Here is a 19,396-nt window from a genome sequence, read left to right as displayed (position 1 = left end):
TTATCAAAGACTGCAAATGGCCGATAAAGAAAATCCTTGATGATACAGGCTAATAAACCGGGCAGCCAGAGACGGGTAAGAGACACCGGCCCCTGTTTCATCCTAAGACAGGTGCCCCACTGTAGCTGCTGGGTTAGCCCATGATAGGTAAGATCAGTAGGTAGGCGCCGGTTTCATACGTGGTCAAACAGGAGAGCACCAAAGGTAATCCTGTTGCGCTTTTGCAGTCTTTAAATAATTATAAAAAACAGGGAGGATCTGTTGGAGACTGCTAGTTCAACCTAGCTGAAGCCATTTTGTAATTTTCAAAGGACATGTCTCGACATGTTGCTCCACCCTGGGAAGGATAGGTTTCGGTTTACTGGGAACGCCCTGCTAAGTTTCTGTTTGCCAGATAACTTTCAGCTTACTGGAAACGACATGTTATTCTCCCCCATTGCGTACTTCTCCTCCCCCCATTGTGCTTCTTTATATAAACTGTGAGTGCTTTCAATAAAAGGAAGACTTGATTGGAGATTCAACTTGTCTTCCTGCTTTTGTGCCTCCTGTCCCCCCCATTCTTGTTCTTCCCCTCCTAGGGTCACTGTTGAAGATCCCCGCGGGCTGGGGCACTTCTCCAAGGATTGGTCCTTCCTGGTCATGTGCTCAAAGTATGTGAGACAGAGCCTCACAAAATTCTTGCCTCCAGGGAGCAGCTCAGTTTCGCCCTTTCCAGGATGATCCTGTTTGTTTTCCTAGCAGTCCACAGTATGTTCAACACTCTTCTCCAGCACCACAACTCAAAGGCATCGATCCTTCTTCTATTATCCTTAGTTATTTCCAAGCTCTTGGATGCATAGCAAGCAACAGCAAAGGCCATGGATCAGGTGGACCTTAGTCACCAGATTGACACCATTGCCCTTCAGCACTCTGGAGAGGTCCCTGGCAGTAGACTTCCCCAATGCAATTTGTCTTTTAATTGCCTGACTGCTGATATCAATAGTGTTGATTTTTACTCACCCATAAAAAAAAAACAAGTACTAACACATGAGACAAGATGGATCAACACTGAAAATACATTTACTAAAAAAAGCCACGTACATAAAGTTCTCTATTACATTATTCCATTTATATGAAATTTCCAGATTTGGCACATCAATTAAGACAGAAAATATATAAATTATTGTGGCTAAAGAAAGTGAAAATGGGAACTCACTGCTAACAGGTAAAACATGTCTTTTTTTAAGAAGAAAAATATTCTATATTGAGTGGTAATGGCTACATGAATTTGACACTTTAAAAGGGTGAATTTTATGATATATAAATTATAGTTCTTTTTTTTTTTTTAAAGGAATACACACTAAAGCAGTAGTTAAGGTACTGGAGAATCATGGATTCATGTTTTTAACTTACCCCTCAAAAATGGTTCCGGGTGAAAAGGTTGTATTTTTCTTACAACTTTTCTGTAATTTAGAATTATTTCAAATTATAAAATTTGTTAACTTCCCTCAAATAAAGAAAAACTTTAAAACATTAAATTTCAAATAATTAAAATGTCAGTTATTTATAATAATAATAATAATACACTGAAGGAAAAGACTATTGTAGCATAATATCACTTTTATTCTGACCTGTAATTGTTGTTGGTTTAAGGTCACCCTTGGAGCCCTGGGTGGTACAAACAATGCACTGGACTATTAACCCAAAGTGAACTCTGGTGGCCTAGTGGCAGGATCGAGGCCACCAACTGTTCTGTGGGAGAAGGATGGGCAATATCCTTCCACGATGGGTTGGTTTCGATTCTATGGTACACAACAACAATCGTTGGTAGGTGTCATAGTACTGACTCATGACTCCAGCAGGTTTTCAGAGGCTGTAAATCACATAGGAAGAGCTTAACTCTGAACTATTTATTTCTTTAGACAGATGATAATTTATTATTATTTGTTGATAGCACACAAACTAATAGTAATTAAATTACCACTGTGTCCACTTGTTTTTATGTACTGTCTAGTGGGAACAAATCCATAGCTTATGCTCCAGCGAGTTTTCAGAGGCAGTAAATCACACAGGAGTAGATTGCCCATCCTTCCTTCCCTCATGGAGCAGCTGGCGGATTCCAGCCGTATACCTTTGGGTTGCCAGCACAACCCCTTAACACTAAGCCACCAGAGCTTCCTTATATAGCCATTCTCTGGGAATTGGTGTGCACTTAAGCATTATGTTTTAGATTCTTTATCTTCTACATTTGCTGATCAGTTTCTTTCTGCAGCTGCTCAATTTCCTTTTTAGAATGCACGATCTTGTCTTCACGGTGTTTCTTCCAAGTGGCTAGCTTTTCTCTAGCCTGCCCCTCTGAAGCTTCATTTCTCTTCAGCCGCTTCTCTGTTTCCACAGGTCCTTGTGGTCTCCTGGGCTGAACGTGCGTGGGGATTCACGTGTACTGAGATTCTCCAGGTCTCCTGGAAATGCCGGGCTTGCACGGCTCTGTCTCTCAGCGCTTGCAATGCCAACTCAGTTACTGCCATGCTGCTGGTGCTCTACTTGGAGCACTTTAAAAGTGGAATCACTTAGAAACAGCAAGTAAGAATCATAATGTGAAATTTTCTTCTAAAAAAAGAGAGTGTTCCCAATCTGTAACAGTGTTTTTTTACTATAAAAAGGCAATAAAAAAGGCAATACAGCATAAAAATTAATAACTAATAGTTTGAGCTTTGCAGTCAGATAAATTGCTACTTTGTAACTTTACAACTTGAGGAAAATTATTAAACTACTAGGAACCTCATCTGTAAAATTTTTCACACAGGCTAAATAAACCATTCACTGTTGCCTACCTAATATCTATATTGTTACTTATTACTATACGTCATGGGGGGTTTGCAGTAGAGGTGAGTTTCATTACTTACTGATCACACTAATAAAAGTTTTGTAGGGAGAGATATTAACAACACAATGTGGATGTTATTTCAAGAGAGAGTTCAGATACCTATTACCATAATCACTCACTAACTCTCTACAGTGATCAAATCATGCCACTAAGTGTAGCCACTATCAGAGAAAATGAGAAACAAACAAAATGGTTCTCTTTAATTAGACAAAAATGAAACATGGAGGACAAAATGCAGTCATTTCTGAACATACCAGTTGTTTGTTGTGCTGTGGTAAAGGACATGACTGCGCGCCAGCTGGCACCTTGTACACTGGGCTCAGTGACATGCTGGCGGGGTGGGCACATATGAAGCGCACCTGCACGACCTCTACAGCCGGACGAGGGTTCAGGACACCTGGGTGATTTCCAACTTGGAATGTCAGAACCTTGGAGAAAAGACCAGAAAAAGAGGTAATTATGTGCAGAAACCTGATGACAATTAGGTTCACCCAAAAATATTAGTTACTCAAATTCAGAAATAAACAAAGTCCATCTGGATACTATAACTAGGCAAATTCTTTAAAGACATTATCATTCTCAATTATCTGTGCTAAGGAAAATTGCAGAAGAACTGCCTTGGAAAAGTTTGCAGTCAGGGACTTCTCCAAATTACTGAGGAACAATGAAGTCAGTTTTGGGATTATGATGTACCTGATTCAGGCTCTGGTCTTTCCAATCACTTGCTATGTGTCTGAGAGCTGGACAGTGAACATGGATGGCAGACAAAGAATTGATGTCTTTTAGTTTGGTGTTAGAGAAGGGTACTGACTATCCCAAGGGCGGCCAAGAGAACGAACACACACTTTCTTGGAGAAAGTGTAGCCAGAGCATTCCTTGAAGGCAAAGATGAAAGATGACCAAAGCTTTGTCTCACATATTTTGGGAATGTTGTTGGAGAAGCTATTCCTTGGAGAGGGACATCATGCTTAGAAAGGTGGTGAGTTGGTTAAAGAGAAAAGGACCCTCAACCAGATAAAATAACTGCGGCAATGGGTTCAAGTATGTTTGAAATGCTGAGGATGGTACAAGATAGGACAGGGTTCTGATCTGTTGTTCATAGGTTCACTATGAGTCATACTTGATGGCACTTAATGATGATGACAACAACAACAACAACAAAAACAAAGAATTGGGATGTCAAGGAAACATTAAAAAAAAAATCTAACTCTGACCAATTACTTCAATCTTCTCCATCAAACATTTTGTTAGGATTTTTTAAAAATTGGAAAAATGAAACTGGGTCTCAACTCTGAAGAAGTGAGGAAGCTCCAAAAAGAGGTAAGAGTGCCTTAAATTAGTAATAACTAGCCACATAGAGGGAGTTCTAGTAGTCTAACACCAAGAACCTTCACTGCAATTCCAAAGGCACATGGTTCGAATTCACCACCTGCTCCACAGATGGGCAATGTCTTCTTGGGTGATTATACAGAGACTTCCATGTCACCAAGGCGACTTCTGTAGGATTTAGAGCCTGATGACATTTAAACAAATGAATCTCCAATTGGTTGGGAAGCCAACAGAATGTTTTATAAAATTATACAGCCATATATAGTCAGGTTGAATACAGATATTGGAAAAATGAATATTGGCTCATTTGACAATATCTCAGGGCTTACTGAGTCAAATTCTTACATAAATTCCATGTAGGCTGGTTAGTCATGATGTATTTTTGCGGCAAACTGCAAGCTGTAAACCTTTGCCACAGGTTTTAAAAGAAACAGGACAGTTGTGGACAGGAACACACAAATCCTTCTCTACTACTAAAAGGAAATTTATTTAAACTGATAATTCACTCATTTTCATTACCTCTGAGTCAGAAACAACTCATAGCTGACCCTCTAGCGGGTTTTCAAACACCATAAGCACTATGCCACCAGAGCCCCCCAGTGAGAAGGGCAACAAATTTATTACACTCTTACCTGCTTAACGAACTCAACATCTTAACTAATTGAGCTGACTCATAGCTGACCCTCCCGCAGGTTTTCAGAGGCAGTTAATCACAAGAGCTGGACTGTCTATCTTTTGCTGGTGGTGAAGCAGCCAGTGATTTTGAACAGCATGCCTTTGTGTTGGAGGCCCCAGTCCTTACCACAAGACCACCAGAACTCCCTAAATCATTCCTTAGAATTGCTCATTTTCTTGTTTCCATCATTGTAGGTGGAAAAATAAAAAACTCTAGCAATAAGGAAATCAGTTACAGTGAATAATGATTGTCAAAACTGTGAAGTAAACGAATTTATTAAAAAAAAAAAAGGTCTTAAACTCTTCAGTTAGAATGCTCAGATGAACAACACTTTTAGTATGTCTGTAAAGGACTGTTGTGTGCTGTCAAGATTTATTGTCATTCTTAGGTGCCATCGAGTTGGAAGTGACTCATTTAGTGACTCATAACTCCATCAGGTTTTCAGAGGTGGTAAATCACACTGGAGAAGACTTCCCATCTTTCTCCTGTAGAGCAGTTGGTAGAAAGATGCCTTTGGAATTACAGCACAATTTCTTATTCTAAGGCTATCAGCATTTCCTGCTGTAAGATAATAAGGCTTAAAAAAGATTCTTTAATAACAAATTAGAATTATCCTATTTATAAATGGAATCTATTAGAGTCTGAAAAGGAATGACATAATGTACAAAAGATACATTGTTATTGTAAAATCAAAATAGGTTAAGAAAGATTTTCCTACCTGCTCCCCTAAATCCAGGCATAGGCCTCGATAGACGTATTGGTTCTGTTTCCTCTTTGCTGGCAGTCGAACTTGTGTTATACTAATCATCTCTGTGTTCTCCACACTCAACTCCAAAAAGAACCGAGAAGGCTCCAAGATCCATGGATGGGGGCCTCCTTCAAATACCATTTCTTTCACAGACTTCCATGTCACCAAGGCGACTTCTGTAGGATTTAGAGCCTGATGACATTTAAAGAAATGAATCTCTAATTGGTTGGGAACTCAACAGAATGTTTTCTAAAATTAAAAGAAAATTGTTATCTGATTATGCTGAAAATGAAATTAGACTTAATTACTCAGTGATGGGGACATGTATTCCATGTCTTTTACTTGAACTGCTTCTCTCCCATTGTACAGTTCAGATCCTGTGTATAATTCCAGCCTAACACATGTGTCACTTTAAGTATCACTCCAGATCACAATCATTTCCCTCCCCCTGCTCTAAATTATAACTAACCACTTATTTGTATGCTTGTTAATATCCTACTGTTAATTAAATATTTCATGTATAAAGCAAATAATTTTGCTATGGTTTCTATGTAGATAAATTCCTTGAAAGAAGAGCTAGCATCTTATGGTTACTTCCCTTCCCCCTTTATTGTGATGTGAGTGGAAGTTTACAAATCATTTTGGTTTCTTTGCAAGCATTCATATACATTTTGTTTTATAACATTGTTGTTATTTGTCTCCAAGTTGGAACTGACTTATAGCTGACCCTCCAGTGGGTTTTCAGGAGCAGTGAATCACACAGGAGGAGACTTCTCATCCTTCTCCTGTGGAGCAGCTGGTGGTTTTGAACCTCCACCTTTGGGATTTGCAGAGTACTTTATCATGAGGCCACCAGAACTCCCTCTTATAACATTGTTGCTGTTGTGTACTGTTGAGTCAGAACCAACCCATAGCTGACCCTCCAGTGGGTTTTCAGAGGCAGTTTTAACTTCATGGGAGGAGACTGCCTACCTTTCTCTTGCAAAGCAACTGATGGATTTGAACTATGTGCCTCTGGGATTGCAGTGCCACTCTTTACCACTAGGTTATTTATTAAAGTGTCCCATCAACCTCTTTTTGTATTTCCCTTCACTCAACTTAGTGTCTTCTGTGTACTACTTTTCACTCCCTTTTTCCTCCCTTCTCATTTCTGGTAACCATTTAAAAATTATTGTATGTTTGTGTAAACTGTTCTTTAGCTACCTATAATGCTGGACTTAGACAATATCTATCCTTTTGTGACTGATTTATACCACTAGATTTATCCATGTTACGCAGTGTTTCCAAAATTCTTTATCATTCTTCATTGTTGCATAACACAACATTATTATTGTGAGTGTATCATAGTTTCTTTAACATTTCTTCATCTGTTGATGGACACAGGTTGTTTCCATTTCTTTGCTGAAAAAGTAATTTATAATCAGTAATAGTCTTAGTAAGTCTCTGAAATTTACTACACATAAGATCAAGCCTGAAAACTGAGATAGTATTCGTCCTTTCATGACTGAGATATTTCACTCAGCATAATGTCCTCCAGGGTCACCCATTTGGTATATTTCATTAGTTTCTTGTTTTTCAATGCAGCAAGCATAGTATCCTATTATGTAAATATACCACAGCTTCTCTATCCATTTGTTTGTTGATGGGCACTTAGGTTGTTTCCAACTCTTTGCTATTGTGAACAAAACCGCGATAAAAATGGGGTAGTGCCACTGTTGTAAAATGGGATTGACATCTGGGATACTGCATTGAAACAAATGAGGGAGAGAATTGTTTAAAAGGGACATATGATTAGGTATTATTGTCATGACAGGAGTACAGAATGAATGCTGCATAGTGGAGTGCAATTGGAGGAAGGGATTGTATAACAATGAAATAATTTTTCTTTTACTTTTCAAAGAGAAGAAGGAACTGGGAGGTAGGGGTTGGCAGGGAGAAAAGTGCAAAAATGAATGAATGGAAATCCAAAGTCTCTGTAAACTTTTATTAAAATTAATTTTTTTAAAAAAAACAGAAAACTGAGGCTTTTGAGACGCTCATTGTCACTCTGTTGATAATGTTGATAATAATTGTGGATAATGTCAGCTCTGAAGGGCTTAGGTTAAGGAGTGATGAGGAGCCTCGATTGCCTTTTGGAAAGGATTGAAAGTCAATTTGGGACCTTTGAATGTATCTTCTTTGATGATTGAGTTAAAAGATTAATGATTTTATCATCTATACATAACCTAGCAATTGATTACAAGCGTAAGTACCTGGGTAGTAGCAAAGTTTTTAAAATAAAAATGATATTTTCTTTAAAAAAAACCAAAAACCTGAGCTAGTATTACTTCTTCTGTCAATTTGGAAGCCTTTTATTTCCTTTTTTTGTAATCTTACTGTTCTGGCAGGGGCTTTCCGTACAATATCAAATAGGAGTGGTGATAAAAGGGCACCCTTGTCTGGTTCTTATTTTCAACAGGAACACCTTCAATCTCTTTCCATTAAAAAGAATATTGACCATTGGTTTGTTTATATTAACTCTTTGAAGAATTTATACTTTACTCCTATTTTTTTTTTAGTGTTTTTCTCAGGAAAGAGTTTTGAATTTTGTCAAATGACTCCTGCATCAAATGAGATGGCCATGTGGTTCTTTGCTTTGTTTTAGTGATGTGATGGAATACATGATTTTTTTTTTACCTAACGACTCCACCCAAGCTTTAAGAACTCTCCTTCATAGTGTCGCTATGAATTGCCTGCGACTCAACAGGTACTTAACAACAATAACATCAACATAGAGAGAGAGATCAGCTGGCCCAGTGGACAGAATGCGATGCTACCCAGCCAAAGGTGGGTGACTTTTAATCAGACTGCCTTTCATTGTTTTTGTTCAGACATTCCTCTAGGTCGTATAGTCCTGGTGTACAAGTTGCCTTACAGCGGTCACTTGTGGTTGCTGTGAGGCTGAACACTGTGACACTGATGTGTCAAATGCGTTAATAGTTGGTTACCCAATGCGGACAGAGAGTGGGGTGGAGCTCCGCGATTAAAACAAGCTTGGAAGCAGGAATGGCATCCACTTCCGTAATAGCTTGCCTCTGGAAACCCTATGAACCTGGAGAGAGGATGAAAGGCACCCAAGCGTCGAGGACTCTCCTTCATAGGGTCGCTATGAGTTGCCTGCGACTCGACAGCACTTAACAACAACAATGTTGATTCATCTTTGCATGCTTGCTATGAATCTTACTTGATTCTTATGTGAGATTAAAAAAAATTATTATACCGGTTTATTTACAAAGTTAGTATACATTGTTTTCACACTGGACCTTTCCCATTTGCTTCACCCTCACTCCACCCATCAAATTGTGCGACCCTCTGATTAACCACCTCTGCCCCTTGCCCATCCTTACCTCTCTACTCCCTCCCACCCCCAGCTTTGATCCTCACACTCATTCTACAATTATGGTCTTATACAATATTTATCCTTATGGAACTCAAGTTCACTTAGCACAATGGTTTCTAATCCTTTCCAAATTAGGTAGTAATTTACAAAATAATTGCTTCTGCATGCTTCGTAGTATTCCACTGTGTGAATGTACCATAGTTTCTCAATCCCTCGATTGTGGTTGGACATTTGGGCTGTTTCCATGTTCTTGCAAATGAACACTGTTATGAACACTGGTGTACAAATCTCCATTTGTGCCTCAATTATCATTTTCTCAGGGTATATTCCAAGCAGTGGAATAGCTGGGTCATCCAGAATGTCTACGTTCAGTTTTTTTAGAAAACAACAAACTACCTTCCAGAGTGACTGAACCATTTTACAATCCCACCAACAAGGTGTAAGAGTTCTTATCTCACTATATCCTCTCCAACATTTATTACTCGTTTTCCTGTTAAACTTTGTCAATGCTACTGGAGTGAGATGGTATCTCATTATAGTTTTGATTTGCATCTTTTTTTTTTTAATCCTTATAAGATATATATTAGATATGCTCTAACAACAGTGTTACAGTATGTATATTCTGGTATTAAAAGGTGACAATAATTTTTTGTTTTGTTGGTATTTTTAATGCAACATTTATTTTTTACAGCATATTCTTCCCTTTTAATTTTTTCCCCATTCATTCATTGTTGAACATTTTCCTCCCTGCCACTCCTCTCCCCAGCTCTCTTTTCTCTTTGAAAAGAAAATAAATCTTTAATTGTTATATTGATTTGCATCTTATTACCAGTGGTTTTGAGCATTTCTTCATGTGTCTGTTGGCCATTTGAACATCTTCCTGTTAAAAATCTTTCCATGTCTTTTACTCATTTTGCAATTGTGTTATCAGTCTTTTTCTTGTGGAGGTCCTGTAGGATTCTGTAAGCTTTAGTTATGAGACCTTTGTCTGAAATGGTTTTGCCAAAAGTTTTTTCATGTCCGTAGATTTTCTTTTCATTCTGTTGGAAAAAGTATTTGATGCTCACAAGGATTTAATCTTTAGAGGGTCCTATTCATCAATTTTACCCTCTCCAGATTGAGCATTTCTGGCTGTATTTGGCAGTCTGTTTGTACAATAGACTAGGCTGTCTAAACTTGATCACAGTTTGTCTTTGATTAACTTTATGGTTTTAGGTCTCTGATACACATTGGGTTGATTTTTGTGTGTGGTATGAAATGTGGATCCCATTTCAGATTTCTGTAGGTAGCAGTTTAATTTTGCCAGTACCATTTGTTGAAGAGGTTGTCATTTCCCCATTTAATAGGTTTTATTTCCTTATCGAATATCAATTGACCATAGATAGGTGGGTACATTTTTGGATTATCAGTTCTGTTCCATTGGTTTATGTGCCTGTCATTGTACCAGTACCATATTGTTTCATTACTACTGTTGTGTAGTAGGTTTTAGGGTCAGGGAGTGCTTTGCCTTCCACTTAATTTTTAGTTTTCAGAAGTGCTTTGCTTATCCAGGGTCTCTTTCCTCTCCAAACAAACTTGACAATTTCCCTTTTAAGGGAAAGGAGGCAGTCATTAGAACAGAACAATGAAACACTAAACAGTTCAAAATTGGGAATGGTGTATACCAGGAATGAGTCCTTCTCCATACCTTTTCAATTTATATGTGGAACAGATCATCCTGTAGGCTGGGTTCTATGAGGAGGAGGGAGTAGAGCATTAGGATTGGAGGAAGATTCATCAACAACTTGCACTATGCAGATGACAACCTTACTTGCTGAAACTGAGGAGGACCTGAGGCAGAAGGTCAAAGACCACATCCTTAAATATGGATTTAAGCTCAACATCAAAAAAACAAAGATTCTTACCACTAGGCTTGCTGGAAGCATCACAATAGATAGTGACGAGACTGAGATTGTTAACTGTTGGAGGCTGCTAGTTCAACCTAGCTGAAGCCATTTTGTAATTCTCTAAGGACATGTTTGGATATGTTGCCCTGGGAGGATAGGTTTCAGTTTACCCCACCCTGGGAGGATAGGTTTCGGGAAAATGCCCTGCTAAGTTTCTGTTAACCAGATAACTTTCAGATTACTAGAAATGACATGATGCTATTCTCCCCCATTGCATACTTCTTCTCCCCCCATTGTGCTTCTGTATATAAGCTGTGAGTGCTTTCAATAAAATCGAGATTTGATCAGAAATTCAACTTGTCTCAGATGCCTCTGGTCTCTTGTCCTCTTTTTTTGTCATTCTTTCCTTTCCAGGGTCCCCGTTGGAAAGATCCCAAGGGCTGGGACAGTTAACAGCTTCAGTTTGCTTGGCTCCACAATCAACACTCTTGTTATCAGCAGCCAGGACAACAAAAGATGAATTGTACTGGGAACATCTGCTATCAGAGACCTCTCCAGAGCACTGAAGAGAAACAATGTCAGTCCTGAGACTAAAGTGTGCCTGATCTGGGCCATGGTCTTTGCAATTACTTGCTATGCATCAGAAAGCTGGACAATGACTAGGGATGATAGGAGAATTGATTTCTTTGAGCTGTGGTGCTGGAGAAAAGTACTGAATATAGCATGGACTGCTAGGAGAACAAACAGGTTTATCGCAGAAAGGGTGAACCCAGGATGTTCCTTGGAGGCAAGGATTCTGAAGCTCTGTCTGACATACTTTGGGCAAGTTGCAAGGAGGGACCAGTCCTTGGAAAGGGACATCATGTTTGGTAGGATTCAGGGACAGTACAAGAGAGGAAGACCCTTGAGAAGTATTGACTCAAGTGACTAAGGTAATGGGAGTAGATGTGTCAGAGACAATAAGGTTGGCTCAGAATGGAGCAGAATTCAGAGCTGTTGTACATACAAGCAACTCTATGGCACATACCAACAACAACAACAAATCATAAAGAAGGAGAGTGCCCATCTTTCTTCTGCCGAGGACCTTGTGAATTAGAGTCAGACTCCTTTGTGTTGACAGCACAATTTCATACCACTAAACCATCAGAGCTCCACTCATGAGGGATATTGGTGTATGATTTTCTTTTTCAATGGTGTGGTTGGCTTTGGTATCAAGTTCATGCTTGCTTTATAGACTTTTCCCATTATCTTCCTTATTCTGAAATAGTTTGAGAATATTTGGTGTCAGTTTTATGCTGGATGTTAGAGTTCACTAGTGAAGCTAACTAGGCAAGGGCTCTTTTGTTATTAGAAGTGTTCTTATGTCTTGTTTAATTTTTTTGTGATGAGTCTATGTAGGTTTTATACCTCTGTCTGTGTTAGGCGAGGTAGGCAGTGACTTTCTAAAAATTGACTAGTTTCCTCTAGATTTTCAAATTTGTTGGGAGTGTAGCTCTTGACAGTATTCTTTTATTATCCTTCTTATTTCCATGGGTTCTGTTTTGACATCACCCTTTTCCTTTCATATCCATGTTATAGAATCTTCTCCTTTTAAACCCTTTGTCAGATTTACTGAATGCTTGTCAATTTTATGAATCCTTTCAAAGAATTGACTTCTAGTCTTGTTGATCCTGTCTATATTTCTATTTCATTGATTTCTGCTCTAATCTTTATTACTCCCTTTCTTCTGGAGGCTTTGCTTGCTATTCTAATTGTTGGAGATGTTAAGGTGTTGATTCGATTTTTTCTTTCTTTTAAAATGCCTGCCTTGATTGCTATAAATGGAGCTATGAGCATTACTTTTGCTGTGTACCAAATATTTGGTAACTGTGTTTTCATTCTCATTTGTTCCAAAGAATTTTTTAAATTTAATTTTTATCTCTTATTATTACCATGAACTTTGCGAAATTACAATAGTTATAGAAAGGTTTCAGGTCTTTTGTTCATAGGATCATTATGAGTCATGCTCGACTCAACAGCAATCAACAAAAACAAGTGTTAAAGCAAGGCCTTATTTATATTTCACATACTTGATTTCACCCCTTAATTGTCCTATTACTTATTTATAATTTTATATCATTGTCATCTGAGAAGATGCTTTGTAGTATTTAGGTTTTTAAAAAATTGTTATTATGTCTTGACTTGCATTCTTGTGATCTAACATATAGTCCATTCTGGAGAATGTTCCTGTGCACTGGAGAAGAATACATATTGTGCTCTTATTGGGTAAAGTGAGGTATATATATGAGATCCCACTGGCTAATTGTATTTCTTTAGTTATTTTGCATCTTTGTTGAGTTTCTGTCTAGTTCTGTCCTTCACTGAAAGTGGTGTATTATGCACATTCATGCTTAGTGTTGCTTTTTTCACAATAACAAAAAGTTGGAAACAGCCAATTGCCCATCAACAAACAAATGGATAGAGAAGCTGTGGCATATTCACACACTGGAATATTATGCAGTTCTGAAAAACAAAGAATTCATGAAATATTATACAAAATGGGTGACTCTGGAGGACATTATGCTGAGTGAAATATCTCAGTAACAAAAAGACTAATACTGTATAATGACACTGTTATAGAACAGGACTAATATGGAGGTTGGAGGAAACTAAGAAAAGAGGGGATAAATAATGCCCTCGGCATTGAAACAGACAAGGGAGAGAATGATGTAATATGATTAGGTATTATTGGCATGACAAGAGTCCAGAATAAAAGTTGCATAGTAAAGTAGTGGGGGAGGGGGAAACTGTATAACAATGGAAACTTTGTTTCCAAAGAAAAAAGTGAACTAGCAGGGAGGGGGGACAGAGAGGAAAATGTGTAATAATGAATGGAAAAACAAAACAAAAGAAAATAAGAGTGTTTACTAAGTATACAAAAATATGTAAAGAAAGAAAAAAAAGTGGTATATTGAAGTCTTGGACTAGTATTGTCTTGGAGAAATGAGTATGGCTTGGAAAGAGTGTAGACAGAATGCTCTTTGGAGACAAGGATGATCAGGCTTCACCTATCACACTTCAGGCATCTTGTTGGGAGTGGCTGTTCCTTGAAGGTAGACATGATGCTTGGAAAGGCAGAGGGTCAGTAAAGGGGAGGAAGACTCTCAACCAGGTGGATTGATACAGTGACTGCAACAGTGGGCTTTAGTGTGTCAGGATGTGTGAGGATGGCAGAGGACAGGAAAGAGTTCAGATCTGTTATTTATAGGGTCACTACAGGTCATACTCAACTTGATGGCATCTGACAACAACAACTAGTATTGTGGGATTATCTACTTCTTTATACAAATGCATTAAAGTTTGTTTTATGTATTGTGGTGCTCTGTCATTGGGTGTGCATAGCAGTTATGTCCTTTTTTAAACCAATTCTTTAATTATTATATAATGCCTTTCTTTCTCTCTTATAAACAATTTCCCATAGATGAAGAGCATAAAAAAATTTACTTCTTTCCCTAACATAGAAAATTATTTTTCAGAGAACTTCTCATGTTCTAAATCTTGATCTGGTGGTGGTGTCAGAGATAGATAAAAATTTAAATAATTACACTGAGGTTTGATAATAGAACTGTAGCTCTATAAACAAAAGAGGAGTAAATAAAAAGAATATAAAAATAATTGTGAATTTAGCAAATAGCTCAGTAGCCCCTGAGTAAACATGCTGCGGTTCATATGAAAAGAGATGTCAGTTTTCTAACATGAAATAGCTCACCTTCAGAGGTTCATAAGCAGCAAATGTAGCGCTGTTCTCCAAGTACTCGTCACTCTCAGTCACGCTCACCGTCACCAGGGTGTGGCCTAGGGATTTGGCTTCTATAGATATGCTAGAACAGTGCATTGGCCCAGGTTTTTGAGAATCTGAAAATTTAAAAAAAATTATTTCAATAAGTTACTGAGAAGTCAGCGCTAAAAGAAGGAAGAAAGAATTTTTTTGGAAAACTTTTTATTGTGATTTGGGTGAGTGTTTTATACAGCAAATTGGTTTTCCATTCAACAGTTCATACATACTTTCATTGAGTTTTTTGGTACATGTTTCCAGTCTTTATTTCTCTATAAAAATATAAATTTTTATATATGGAACATGCTGAAAACACAGGTCCCAAGGCTTCATTCTCAGTCTGATTGATTAGACAGGTCTGGGGTGAAACTAAGAACTGATTTTACTTACTTTTTCTTGTGGTTTCTGTGAAAGTTTACAGAGCAAATTGGTTTTCCACTCATAATTCATACACATTTTGTTTTGTGACAAATTTATTTCAATCCCCTTGTATGTAATGGCATTCTTTCAACTTCTTCCTGGAATTTACCATTTCCTATTTTCCTTTCCTTTTCTGCCTTCTGAAATTTGTTGTTAAGCACCATTAAGTTGACTGTGATTCATAGCAACTCTATGAACAGCAGATCTGAACCATCCTCACTGTCTTTGACACATTTGAGCCCACCATGTCAATCCATCTTAGGCCGCCTTCTCTTACATAGACTCTCCAAATTTCCAAGAATGATATCCTTCTTCAAAGACTGGCCCCTCCAAACCACATGTGAAAAACTGTGAGATGGAGTATCATCTTCTTTGCCCTCAAGGAACTCCCTGGTTTCACTCTCTCCAGGACTGTCCTATTTCTTCTCGTGGCAGTCTAAGCGGTATTATTCATTACTCTTCTCCAACACCACAACTCAAAGACATAGGTTCTTCTTCTGTAATTCTTAGTCACTGTACAACTTTTATTTTCCTTTTTTTTTTTAAGAAATAATTGTATTTAAAATTAGGCAGCTGCACTCAGTTCACATGATCCTAATTTTGCTGGCAACATCCAAAGCATCATAATCAGGAGCAAGTCAAACATTGGCCTTCTTCTCTCCATCAGGCCTAATCAAGGTGTTGCCCATGGCCACCTCAGTGTCACAGAGCTTTACAGCTTGTTTGATTTGGTGCTTGTTGGCTTTGATGTCCTCAGTGAACACAAGTGTGTTGTTACCTTTTCTCTTCATGGCTGACAATGGTCAGGACAAACTTAATGATGGAGTAGTGGTCAAGCTTATTTCTCCTGGAGGAGTTCTTCTGGGGGTATTTGGCTGCTTTTATCATCTCGCCACATTAGGCCATGAGAATGTGGGTGACGTGCAGATCTTTGTGTCTGTGACTATCCTTCAGGACTGCCTTCTTGGCCTTTAACACCTTTACTTTGTCTTCAGTTTGGGCAGGGGCAGAGGCTTCCTACTTTGTTTTCGGCACCACCTTTGTAGAAAAGTTTATCTCTTGAGTTGTTGAGTGTTCATACCAAGAGTGTTGATTGTGGATTCAAATAAGGTGAAATCATTAACAAATTCAATAATTTCTCCATGTATCATGATGTTGCCTATTGGTCCAGTGGTGAGGATTTTGTCTTCTTATTTGTTTGTTTTCTTTTTTTGGGGGGGGGGAGGTTACAAACTTCTATTTTCTCAGACTAAAGAACACAAGTACAGCAATGGGCCAAGAAACATCAAAGCATAAACATCATATCACATTGCCTACCACCCTCAGAGTAATGGTCTGATAGAGAATCTGCACATAGAATCCTCCAGTGTTCAAACTTGAGGCTTGAATTTTTATTCAATTTTTTCAGTTAAAGAAATTCTGAGCATGTTCTTCCCTTTTGGTGTTTGGATTTTGTTTTCTTAATGTTGAGATGTAATCCATATTGAGGCCACAGTGCTTGACCTTCTGCAACAAATACTTCAAGTCCTCATTTTCAGAAAGAAAGGTGTGTCATCTGCACAATGCCAAGTTGTTGATGAGTCTTCCTCTGATTCTGATGCCACATTCTTCTTCCAGCTTCTTGAATGATTTGTTCAACAAAAAGATAATTTAATAGGTAAGGAGAAAGGACACAGCCCTAGCACACACTTCTTTTGGTTTTGAACTGTGCAGTATTCTCTTGCTCTCTTCAGACAACTACTTCTTTGTCTAAGCATAGATTTCACACGAGTACAATTAAGTTTTCTGGGCTTCCTGTTCTTCTCAATGTTAACCACAGTTTTTTATGATCCACACAAGCAAATGCCTTACTTAGTCAATAAAACACAGAAAGATTTACTTCTGGTATTAACCACTTTCAGCCAAGATCCATCTAACATCAGCAATGATATCCCTGGTTCATGGTCACTTGAGCTGGTTTTTAATGCTCTTCAGTAAAATTTTGATTGCATGTGATATAATGATATTGTTTGGTTTCTACATTCTGTTGGATCATCCTTTGGGGGAAATGGAAAGAAATACGGATTTCTTCTTGGGCAATATGTGTCTTTTGAGCTCTTAGATTAGATTAGTTTAGGTTAGATTAGATTACATTAGATTGTTCTAATGAGAGTATACCTTCTTGGTAATATTATTAACTTTCTTTTCCTGTTTATTATTTGGCTAAAAGTTGAGTTTGGTTGCAAGCCTGAAGAATTAGCATATAAAGACCATAGCCTTGGGGGTTCCATTGGTCTAGTCTTTATGATTTTGTTCCATAGCCTGATCTTTATGATTTAGAGTTCTGTTACACAATTTTGCCATTCTACCCAGAACCTCCAGTTGTGATTCCTTTTAGAGTTGTCAGCAGTGGCAGTCAGGCACCATTTAGTTCTTCTGGACTCAGAGTCATAGAGACTGGGATCTGTGTGGTGGTGGTGAAGAATAGTGAACACACCATGAACTTCTGAAAAACAGACAAATCTGTCTTGGAAGAAACTGAAACCAGGGTGTTTCTTAAAGGCAAGGATTATGAAACATCTCAGATACTTTGTGCATGTTGTTATGAGGGATCAGTCCTTGGAAAAAGACATCATGAGGGGAAAGGTGGAGGGTCAGAAAAGAGAGGAGGCTCTTGAACAAGATGGATTGATGTAAGGACTGCAACAGTGGGCGTGAGCATGGTGGAGATTGTGAGGACAGCACAGGCTAGGGCGGGGCTTCCATCTGTTGTTCATGGGATCGCTGTGAGTCATAGTCAACTCAACAGCACCCAACAAAAACAAAAACATAGTTGTTTGTTTATGTATTGGAATAGTGGTTAACAGTTCTCCTTTATATACATATAAATATTAAGCTATCACTGACAGCATTGTATTTTAGGACAGATGTTTAAATTTTCTTTTCTGATAATGAATGCGACACCATTCTTTTTCAACGTTATACCCAGCATAGTAGGTCATAAGATTTTCTGATTCAAAATGGCAAATACCACCATTCCATTTCAGGTAATACTTTATGTGCATTATTTAATTTTTCATAACTTCCAGTTTTCTTAGATTGATACTTCACACATTCATATTCCAATTATTACTACTGTTTGCAGCTGTTTCCCTTAATTTTGAGTCTTAGCACATTGACAAATCAAGGTCCTTTGTGGAATGAAAACTTTACTCTGTCTGTGTAATTAAGGTACACTCTACTTTGAAGAGACAGCTCCTTCCCAACTATATTTTGAATGCATTTCACTTGAGTGGATTAATTTCCAGGATTGTATCAGACAATATTCTCTTGCTGTTCATAATGCTTTTGAGAACACATTATTTAGAAGTGAATTACCAGTCCAGCTTCTCAGTCTTTGTCTGGAAGCTCTGCTGAAACCTGTCCACCATGGTGATTCTGCCACTATCTGAAAAGGCAGTGTGACAACTTCTACAATCATAGCAGCATGCAAGTCACCACAGTATGACAAACTGACAGATGAGATGTGAAGCAAACAATAAGTATATGTTAGATGCTTCTACTACTACTATTAATGCTGATGGAAAAAATAGATTAGGTTAGACTATCAAGTTCAATAACAAGAAACAATGTTGTTTATGTCAACAATCTGGAACAAGAGTTGCCTTGCAAAATGCACTGGGGTAAGGTAAAGGGAGGGGGAGTGAGGAAAAAGTACAACGATGAATAAATGAAAACCCAATCTCTCTGTAAACCTTCATTAAAATCACAATTTAAAAGAGACAATAAAGACTAGTGTGCACCTGATCCCCCCAAAATGTAAAAAACCAGGAAACAATGCTGACCTTTATGCATATTTTATTTCTATTTGAAAAAGTTGTTTCCATTTAAAAAATTACTGTTGTTGTTGTTGTGTACCATGAAGTTTGAAGTGATTCATAGCTGACTCTCCATTGGATTTTCAGAGCCAGTAAAAAACATGGAGGAGACTGCTCATCCTTCTCTTGGGGAGCAGCTGGTGGATTTGAATCATGCTCCCATGGGATTGCAGCACAATTTCTTACTACTAGGCCACAAGAGCTTCCCTTAAAAAAATTAGGGGTGTGTGTGTGACTGTATAAGAAGGAAAGAATTTTTTTCCCCAAGGAAAAAAATGAACTGGTTGGGGAATGGGGGTCAGGGAGGAAAATGTGCAACAATGAATGACTGGAAATCCAAGTTCTCTATAAACTTTCATTAAAATCTCAAAAATTAAAAAAAGAAAATGGGATAAATAATGAACACTGCATTGGAAAATAT

General features: G+C 38.0%; 1 protein-coding gene across 2 annotated transcripts in view; it reads right to left on the bottom strand.

Annotated features, from left to right (window-relative positions):
• Nucleotides 1-19,396, bottom strand: part of NUP210L (nucleoporin 210kDa-like) — a 191,842-nt gene that overhangs the window by 97,691 nt on the left and 74,755 nt on the right. For both annotated transcript variants that reach the window (XM_006895862.1, XM_006895863.1), the window contains exons 14-16: nt 14,633-14,778; nt 5,590-5,811; nt 3,121-3,294 (exon numbers count right to left, since the gene is read on the bottom strand). In XM_006895862.1, coding sequence (XP_006895924.1) covers nt 3,121-3,294; nt 5,590-5,811; nt 14,633-14,778 — 542 coding nt within the window. The remainder of the gene's footprint in view (nt 1-3,120; nt 3,295-5,589; nt 5,812-14,632; nt 14,779-19,396) is intronic.

Source organism: Elephantulus edwardii, unplaced genomic scaffold (assembly GCF_000299155.1).
Source record: "Elephantulus edwardii isolate Elephantulus edwardi_28Jun2011 unplaced genomic scaffold, EleEdw1.0 scaffold00176, whole genome shotgun sequence".
NCBI lineage: Eukaryota > Metazoa > Chordata > Mammalia > Macroscelidea > Macroscelididae > Elephantulus > Elephantulus edwardii.
This window is presented reverse-complemented; position numbering and strand designations above follow the sequence as displayed.